Raw genomic sequence first — 10,089 nt, 5'->3', positions numbered from 1 at the left:
CAGCATCTAATTGGAACAGAGGCCAAAATGAATACTTTGCTCAGTGAACTATGGAAAGGGAAAAATACCTGCTTGTATTTGTAGGGTATTGCATGGCCTGTATCTTTAGCACTGTTATCAGTAATGATTGTTTTCTTGTAACTGAGCGGGGGGGGTGTGTGTGTGTGTGCACTTCTTCTACAGATGGGTATTTTGAGATATTTGAACTAAATTCAGCTCCAGTGTATGACAGTATTTTTCAGAAAGTGTCACTAACTGCACCACTTACTCTGCCTTGATTTCAGACTATTGTATGTCTTCTTTAACACAAGGAAGAATGATTGATAGAAGTGCGTGCCATACACAAGTGAAAAGGAATTTAAAATCACCGTGCTTATTAGAGATGTATGAATGCTAATGCTGGTGCACATGGCTCACATGCACATGGAACAGGCTTGTAGTCCTGTACATAGTAAAATGTGTTTCACAGTGAAACTTTCACTTTGTTTTTCAATGCTCTTGGATAACATCTCAATCCCTTTTCACTGTAACTTCCCAAAGTGTAAACTCAGGCACGCTGGCTGGATCCTGCCCGCAGACACACCAGCGGCTCTTCACATGAAGCCTGTCCTTTCTGTGCACATCCTCCCTCTGGAGCACCTCTGGTTGCTGCTGCTCTGTAGCCTGATTTTCAGGCTATGTCAGCCCTCTCTTATAACTGAAATGTGGGATGCCAGTTATTTATTTATGCCAGTTATTTGGAGGCATTAACTCAAGAACACCATAGAAACTGGGCTGGTATTGTAGTCGGGGCTTTTATTCAGGTTGTCTGATGCGCTGTGCATGCCGCCTGCCTTTGTGTGCTCCAGTCCCATGTTTATCCCGATGATGCCTTTGTGTTCCCTATTTGACATATTTTACTGTAAATAAAGAGCGACACTGTCTTGCAGCTGTATCCACTGTGACATTTGACTCTCTGCTGAATGAGTGCATTGTGCTGTGTGCTTTGGAAACATTATCGCTTTTTAAGAATAATCCAGTCCTTTAATAGTTTCCGGTATGTGCCTATATTCCTTTGCAGATCCAGAGAGCTCAGGTGTTCACCCACCTCTGTCAAACCTCAGCCAGACTGGTTCCTGCCGTGCTGAGGGCTGGCGAAGGTGGAGATGCGGTGGGCACCAGGGTTTGGCACGGGTTGATTCCCATTTTGCATGGTCTTTTTAGCTGCACATAACCCCTCCGATCAAATGTGCTGTACAGCTTTTCCCAGGGAATTAGCATTTTGCTACTTTTCTCTTAGATATTATGTAGCATCTCTTAATTAGGTTTATGCATATTATACAGTCTTTAATTTAAGGTTGATTCTGTTACTGGCTGCTCCAGAAGTAAGGTGATCTTCCCTGTGTTGCCTGGTCATTTGGTGTCCACCAGATCAGTCCTTTTATGTATTGAAGATATTCCTCTTTTTTTACTTTAGAAAGTTTAAATCCTTAATGAGGCTGGATTTCTTGAAGCAGGCTTGGTCCATCGGGTGCCTAACTCCCTCAGTTCTCGTTGACCATCCCAGCTGTCATGAAGATTTTATTTTTGCCTTTACACAACTGTGCTATTTTTATGCAACTTGTAATTTCAAACTGATCCTGAAACACTTTCAAAATAATTATATCTATATATAGAAATATATAGGGGTTTGCTCTCAGTATTGAATGCCAATAAATCTATATATTATAGAGAGGCTGGTAGTTCTGCCTGCATTTCCCAGAGTAAGGGCGAATCATCGGTTTCCTATAATGCTGCCAGGGTGGAACTACCTGAGATAACATTGTCTGGGCCAGCTCTGTGCCTTAAATATAACTATCTGGGCAAAACTCAAGCCAAAGTGCTAATATTCTGGATGCTCTCTGTCCAGTGTGGATGGAATAATATCCTGAGATAGCAGGATGGTGTAACAACTTCCCAAAGAGAAAAGGGCTCATTGCTAGTCTTGCTATGGTTAGTATCTTCCTGAAAATGTCATCAAACTTTAAAAATTATGTTCACTGTGCATGCACATGGCAGAAGAGAGCAGAGCAAAATGAAATTGTCATCTCAAGTTAGTTGGCACGATAAGCAAGTGCACGTATCGGTTTTCCCCTACATGAAAAGAGAGCATATTTGTACAAGCCTTGGTGTCTTTGAGGAGGAGCGTGGCAGCAGGCAGAGGGGCAGGGCCCACCACGTCCCCCCAGATCAGGGCTTGGTGCCTCCATGTCAGCCTCACGGGACTCGGATGGGAAATTTGATGGCGGAGGTGGAGGATGCTGTAAGCTGTCGGTTGCCTCCACCAGTAAATCCCATCTTCAGACAAGCCGTGCTGAGCTCAGGGGTCTCTGCTGCATCTTAGTACTGGTTCCCTCTCGCCAGCAGCTGCATTGTGTGTAGTACAGGAGCTGTGTCATGTATAATACAGGACAATGACATCCCCAAAAGGGGTTCCAGGCAGAGAATCCGGCATCCAAATTGCCCCAGCGACCTGACGAGACGTGGATGTCATCTGGAGCTGCAGGAGAGCTCTTGGTTTTCTCCCGGAGAGAACAGCTCTGCACTTTGGCACTCTCGGCTTTGCGCTTTTATTAAAATTCCCCAGCATAAAAAGGAAAGGCATCTGTGAGGAAACAAGATTGATAATAGATTCAAAATGTATTTTTATTGCATTCTTAAATTACCATAATTAAATTAAATTATTAAATGTATTTTTATTAAATTAGCACACAGGCTGGTGTCATTTGCCTTAAATATTTTAATAAAGCCTGTGAAGTCTTCCCTTGTTATTAGCACTCTTGGAATGTATCTATTTAAATGACAATGTGAGTTTAAGTCCTGGTGTTGGGAAGAGAGCCTGGATGGGTGAACTCTGCATTTCTCTGGGGGGCTCGGCAGGGTTACAAGGCTTTCTTTGCTCAAGAGTGGCTGTGGGACCAGAGGCTAAGGGAACCACATAAACTCCCTGTACATATATCTGGAGGAGATACACAAACGATGTGTTGTGACAACAGAGCAGCAAAGCATTTAGGCACATGTTGAAAAACTCTGTGGAACAGAGATGTACTTACAGAGCAGGGCCTGGAGGAAATCTGTGTATTGCTGGGTTTGAAGATAATAGGGAGGGATGAATTAATAATTATATATGTGTGCACTACCTTTAAAGACAGATTTATGTATGTTTCATTTTTTTTAAGCCTTCCTGCTTTCTTTAGCTATAAACTGGGTATTTTTCAACAGATGCCAGCACGGAAAGCAGTGTTTTCAAGGGTGCTGCTGCTTTGATGACAGCCGTGAGAGTGAACTTAAACCATTTTCATGGGAGGGGTTCGGGATGCTCAGACCAGGATTCTGCACCTTGCCAGCAGCTGCTCCAAACCAGGTAGGGACTTGCAAATAAACCTCATTGGCCCTCCACCAAGAGAAAAGGTAAAAAAAAAAAAAAAAAAGAAAATAAGAAAATTTATAGATTTCTTAGTGAATTGAAAAATGGGGAAAAAGTTGTAGAAATGGTTCATTTTAATTGTGGCATTTAAAATTACTCTAAAAAAAGAATAGAAAATGTGAGGGCAGAGGGCTGGATGGCAAAGGGGCTCGGGTTGGCAATGGGGCTTGGGAATTACTTGCCAAGTGGAATGTGTAAAACTAAGGTTGAAATCCCCTCTTTGCCTGATTGCACAGGGATTTGAATTTGGGTCTCTGAACTCCTCTGAGAGTGCCCAACCGCCGGCACATTCTGGGATGAGAATCTGTCCTGCTGAAGCTCTTCTGCTTTGTAAGAATAATTAAATATTCATTGGGCCAGTGAGAGAACAGAAACAATTTGATAGCCTGGGGATTAAGCCTCTCCAATAAGATGAGGATACAGAAGTAATTCAGTTCCTGATCTGACTCTGATGCTGAATGGATATGCATCTAGGGTCACGCTGACCAAATTTACCAACAATCCTGGTTGCATTTTTCCGTGTATCAATATCACAACATTTTTTTTTTCTTGTCAACCCTGACTATGTCTTTATAGAAACTGGTATCCCATCAGCTTTTGTAATGGTGAATCTCTGTTGACTAGAGTTATCCCCATTTTTTATTGGGATCAGAATTGGGGCCACAGGCTCTTTAACAATCCGTCTTTGTCCTGGGTTAGCCTCTCTGAACCCCCAATTTGATACTTAGAACAGTGATGTAGTGGAAGTGTATCTTGATTATAGCAGTGTTATAGGAAACATTTTTTACCATATGTCCAGTCTATGGTGGTAATCTGGAGTCGTACAGTAGGAGAGAACTGTAAACTTTTATTATGACATTAATAAACCAAATAGTTTCTGTCAAACCTTAAGAAACCAGAAAATCACCACTAAACATCCATTCAAATGCAATGCTGCATTAAGAAAAATCTTCCGAGTTCTGTACTGAATTTGATCAAACAACAAACTCATTCCTGAGTAGTTTGGGTTTCTTTTGGTGTGGGGGAAAAAAAGAAAAGAAAAGAGGAAGACGTTTTCCAGGTGAAGATCACTAGCAGGAAAGTGGTGCCTTCGCATAGCCCCCTGCATCCCTCTGATCCAAGCCTATGCAGGATGGGCAGAGCGCTGCACCCCTCCTGCTGCGCAGGGGCCTGGCTCCAGATTGGGGTACTTCTGCCAGGGCTGTTTTCACAGGATCTGCAAATAACGCCCCCAGATTCCTTCCATTAAAGACACCTCCTCTTTTGATGTCTGGATGTACAATCACCCAGGCTCTCATAATGGCACAGGCCCATCACGTGCAGGGGAGAGGATGCTTGGAGATGCGGTTCCTCGCGCGCTGGTCGGGGTACAGTAGATGAGGTGTTTGAAGTGCCTTGTTCCTACAAAGCCGTAAAGACTGCGTGAACCAAACAAGCCCTGTCTAAGTGGGAGAAGAAACTCATCGAACGTTTATCTTGAGCAATTTCATTCATAACTTGGCAGTGAGTGCTCCGTGGGATAACAAGTTTAAAACACTTAGGATTTTTCTAGAAGAAACCTTCCCAGCAGAGAGGCGCAGGCGACTCCAGCTCCTGCTAAATTTAACACGTTGGGAAAGGCAAAGTAAATAAATGCTCCCTTCCAGCTCTCCAGAAGCAGCCGAGGGGCAGAAGGGGGGTGGTGGGGATACCCCCCCCCGCAACTTTTCCCGCGGCCGCTGAGCCCTTCGCACTCGGGGGAGATTTCGCCGCCCCCCCCCCCCCGATGCAGATCAAAGGCAACTCGACCCGCCACCGCGGGGGGCTGCGCGCTGCGGGAGCGGCCGCGGAGCCACCGCCGGCCGGGCGGGGCGGGGGGGCGGCTCCGCGCCGCTCCGCGCCGCTCCGCGCGGCGGCGGCGAGTCCGGTCCGCGGCGGCGGTCCGCGTTTTGCGGGCGGCCGCTGTATTTCCCGGGCCGTCCATGGCTCGGTGCTGTTGGCTCTCTCTCCGTCTGATCGGCGCAGGCTGCGCGGGGCTCCCTACGGGATCAGAGCGCTCCCCCGCCGGGACTCCACTCCTCACATCCTCCTGCTGGGACTCAGCTACATTTCCAGCCAAGCCTGGCTTTATTATGTGTGTCTGCACTGCAGCCCCAGCAGCAAGATCAGGAGGAGGAAAAGGAGCCAGGACAAAGAAAAGAGAGGGAGGCTGGCGAGAGCTAAAGAAAATAAAAACCCAGGGCAGCAGCGGCAGCAGCGGCAGCAATGAAGGCAGGAGCGGTGCCACCTTCCAGCGAATAATCCATGGAGGCAGCTAGCGGCCCCGGCATCGATGCAAAGAAGCACTTACCTTGTTCCGCGAAGTGCGTGCGTTCAGGGGAAGGCGGCGGCGAGCGCGGCCGGCCGCGGGGAGCCCACCCGCCCGCCCGCCCAGCTCCGCGCCGCGCACGGCCGGCCGCGCCGCGCCGGGGACACGGGGCTGCCGCCCCTCGGCCCCCGCGGCCAGCATAAAAAAGGACTCGTCGCCCTCCCCGGCCAGCGGCGGGGGCGCGGAAAGGAGAGGCAGCCGGGGGCGAGCGGGCAGAGAGGGAGGGAGGGGGCCGAGCGCGGCCGGGGGAGGATTTAGGAAAATCGCAACAAGGTCGCACCCCCGGAGCGCCCCGGATTGCCGGGGCCGGTGCTCGTCGTTGGTCTAGACACTTAATTCTCCCCGCGCGCCCTCCCCCACCCCAAACCCAGGGACCCCGCGCAGGGCTCCGCTTTTTTTGCTTTTTTTCTTTTTCTTTTTTTTTTTTTTTTTTAAATTCTGAAAGTGCGAGCCGGACTGAGAGCCGCAGGGCGCCTGCAAACTTTAAAGAGAACAAAAAGGCGGGTGGGGGCGCGGGCCGGGCTCGCTTTGCGTTGGTAGTATTTGCACATCCAAGGAGGGAGGGGGGGGAAGGAAGAAAAAAAAAAACCCACAAAGGAAAAAATTGCAACTGTTGCGCCTGTGATTTTATTTATTTTTTTTCCCCGGGGGGAAAGTGCCCGAGGGGGTGGAAAGAGGAGTTGAACTTGCCGCATTGCAACAGGCAATAGAAGTGAGAAAATCAAATAATCGATCCCGCTGCTGCTGCTGCCGCTTCGCCTCGCAAAGTTTGGAGGTGGGGGGGGGGGAGAGAGAGAGAAAGCAGGAGAGGAAGGGAAGGCAGGGACGGGAGGAAGACGAGGAGAAGGAGGACGAGCCACGGCGCCCGGACATGTCCAGGAGGAAGCAAGCCAAGCCCCGCTCGGTGAAAGGTAAGGCATCCTCCGCCAGCCCCCGCCGCCGCCGCCGCCGCCCGGCCCCGGGCAGCAGCCGCCACCGCCTCCGCCGCCGCGACGCGGCCAATCAGGACCGGGTCCCGGCTTGGCGGGGATTGCAAATCCCCCCCCGATACGGGCCGGTGGTGGCGGAGCCCCCCCTAGAACGGACGGCGGGCGGGCTCCCCACGCGGGGCGGATGCCCCGCGTGGGGAGCCCGCCCGCCGTCCGTTCCGCTGGGGTGCGTGTGTGGGTACCGCGGTGCCGGCCGAGACTCGCTGGTGACACGTGTCGCGATAATTGATGAAAGAAGCCGGTAGCATCGTTGAGGCGGGGAGGGAGGAAAGTTTCGCGGTGATGCTCGGGTGCGGTGGCGCATCAGTGAGCTGGGGAAGGGAGAAGTGGAGCACACCCGTGTTTTAGCCGGTTAGCTTGAAATTAATGTTTCTTTATGATTGGGAATAGTAACGCCGTCTGTTTCCTCTCGCTGTCCAATGCGCGTACGGGTGGTGAAAAAAGGGGACAATTTAACCCGATTTTATAGATAAGGGTTGAAAACTTGCTTGGGCTTGACGAAACAATAGCCAAATTTAGTAAGAGCTGCATTAATAAAGGTTAAACATTAAACTTTGCGTATCCTTCACCATCCACAGCGAGGGAGTGTTTAAAACCTCCTGTTTACCTCTCTAAGAAAACAGTTGCTGACAAAACCTAAAGGGAGGGCCAGGACCAGCCCTGCACTGTATTGCACGTCTTGCCAGCTTTTTGACTTTTAAGTGAATTGGTGCGAGAGGGGAAGGCGTGATTTCCGAAGCCTTTCTCTCCCAGCCACGAGGAGGTTAGCTGATGTTGGGTAAGGTTTTATTGTCCTCTGCACAAAGCAGAAGTCGCAAACTCAGTGGTCTGGGGGCTTTGTTGTAGAAGCACAAAAGGATCATAACTTTCGATGCCCCTGATGAAACAAAAAGTCGAAAGCGTTCATAATTAAATAACTTGCGGGTGGACAAAATTAGCATGCAGTTAATTGACCAGCTAAAGAAGGAATCAAAACCCCATCCAGGGCCATTTTATATCATTTGTGAAATATCCACTCTTTAACAGATGATTGCAATGTAAGTCGTACACGCTTCAAATGTTTATGAAGTTTTTGTAAAGTCATTCCTTCATCTTTATACAAAACCCTTAATCATTTTTCCCCCAGACTAACAGTACCTTTTAGCATTGTGCTGTGGGGCAGGTTTGCAGCATGGCATTGTGACCCTCTGCAATCCCAGACAATCTCTGCCAAAGGAGCTACTTCAGTAATTGGTAGATGAATGTTACAGTCCGTGGGCAGAAGAAAGGGCAGAGCTAGAGCTGTTTCTGGGGGATGCTCTGAAATACGTTGTTTGAAACTAAAATGATCGCACTTTGAAAACAGTGGTGCAGGCCTCAGGTCATGACTTCCCTTGGATGAGGGGATCACGTTTAGTGGCCAGGCCTCTGGAGTTTAAAATATTTTTCTGTGCTAAAGTGTCACATTTAACGTTCAGGAAATAGTTTTATGTCAGTGAAATCCTTACTTGCTCTAGAAGATCAGTTAGTAAATATTGACATCTCATGCCATAATAACGTTACATATTTACTGTTTGTTAGTCATTTGTTTTCTACCTCATTACTTTTTAGATAGCAATATCTGTCACAAGAGGTTGATACTTCATAATGAAATTTTGACCCTAATTCTAATACAGAACCGATCACTATTTAGAACAGCATTTTTATGAGTCGAAGCAGGTAACTTACTGGCAAGTCATAGCTAAGAAACATTATCCCTGTAATATAGAAATATCTAGAAGGTCTTTGCAACAGTGAGCTGGGTGAAGCCCAGTTTTTAAGAATTCTAAATATTTCTGTAGTCTCTAGGTACAAAAAAATGTTTTTTCAGCTTCAGCATAAACTGGCTGTAAATTACAGATCTGAGCATGAGCTGAGTAACAGGGAGTCTAAGGAATAAACTGAATCTGGGTGAAATTTGGGATAATAGGAGGCAACTCATACATGTATGTAGGATAAAGAATTTCTTCCTTTCCTTATATTCATCCATATCATCTGCTTTTAAAAAGTCCGTCGTATACATTTTGTGGTCTAGGGAGCTGGCAACCCAGTAGATTGCCACAGTACATGTTTCCATGGAAATAATTGAGATGTAATAAATAAAGGCACTCTGAGGTCACAGGTTTCCCAATTCAACTGAGAAGAAAACAAGCATAAATTATGTGGATATATGTGTAGCGTTTAGGACTTAAAGTAATTTACCATTTTTCTCTTTTCCATATATTTATTTCACTTTGTATAGCAGCTTTGCTATCTGTTAACCACTACTGAGATTTGTGCATCCTTTTCCATTCAGAAAGATTACTCACTAAAATAGAATCGGTGTGTGCCTGTGATGCAAGGGATTATTCTGCATGCAAAAGGCAAGTTGACTGCCCATTAACTGGGAGCAATGCTGTCTGACATTAAAGAAGCAACAGACTTTGACAGAAGCATCAAATGTTGACAACTCTTAGGTGCATGTTATTTAAAATGAAGTGATTGCAAACCAAACCTGGATGCCAGCAAAGCTGCATGTCATGTGGCCCTTGTGCTGTATCATCAGGACTCGGGTTCAGCCTGGCAGAAACTTGCAGTAGTTCCTGCAGCTGTAACTCCAGCAGTAGCTGTGGACTTTCCCCTGACATGGGATTTATGATTTACAATACAATACACTGATTTATTTTGATTGTCAGTTTGTGCAAACGTGAAGATAATAACCTCGTAGCTGGTGGTTGGGGACACAGTTCTACTTGGCTTAAAGGAAGGTTGTTTCAGCTCTGTGAGGATGGAGTAAAAGTAGGAGGGTTGAGTCTTTGTTGGCTTACAAAATAAACGCTTTGGTGACAGTGTGGTGGTAGCAGTGATGGAGTAAACCACTGGCCTGTTCTGAAGCTCTACTTCACATCGCAGACGAAGCTCATGAAAGTAATTTTCATCGGCGCAGAACTTTCTTCTACTGCTGCCAGCAACCTCATCTGCTGAGGGCTTTATCCGTTGTCTGTAAGGAAGAGTTGTACCTTACTCAGTGGCATTAAAACCACATGGTCTTGAACCCCGGAACCGTAACACAGTTGTGAACATCAAAACACACTGTATGTGCCCCGTTACAAGCGATGGGGAGTGATGTCAACACCAATGTCCTTAAAAGTTTGTTCTGTGCTGCCAGCTTCAGGGAGCGGCTGGCACCCAGTCCGCTGTGGGGGCCGAGGAGGGCAGGCATTCATCATTCCTGTTGATTAAACGCAGCTTCTCATGCTACAATTTGGGGCCTTTAGAAGCGGTTCTGTAAAGTGAAGTGCTGAGATGCT

The 10,089-nt window shown here is 47.3% G+C and overlaps 1 protein-coding gene across 2 annotated transcripts in view; it reads left to right on the top strand.

Annotated features, from left to right (window-relative positions):
• The first annotated feature begins 6,044 nt into the window (after window positions 1-6,044).
• Window positions 6,045-10,089, top strand: part of ZNF423 (zinc finger protein 423) — a 235,642-nt gene continuing 231,597 nt past the window's right edge. For both annotated transcript variants that reach the window (XM_054841008.1, XM_054841006.1), the window contains exon 1: window positions 6,045-6,703. In XM_054841008.1, coding sequence (XP_054696983.1) covers window positions 6,664-6,703 — 40 coding nt within the window. In that variant the 5' untranslated portion in view covers window positions 6,045-6,663. The remainder of the gene's footprint in view (window positions 6,704-10,089) is intronic.

Source organism: Grus americana, chromosome 13 (assembly GCF_028858705.1).
Source record: "Grus americana isolate bGruAme1 chromosome 13, bGruAme1.mat, whole genome shotgun sequence".
NCBI classification, from domain to species: domain Eukaryota; kingdom Metazoa; phylum Chordata; class Aves; order Gruiformes; family Gruidae; genus Grus; species Grus americana.
The sequence above is the reverse complement of the archived record's forward strand: the minus strand, read 5'-3'. Positions and strand labels throughout refer to the sequence as shown.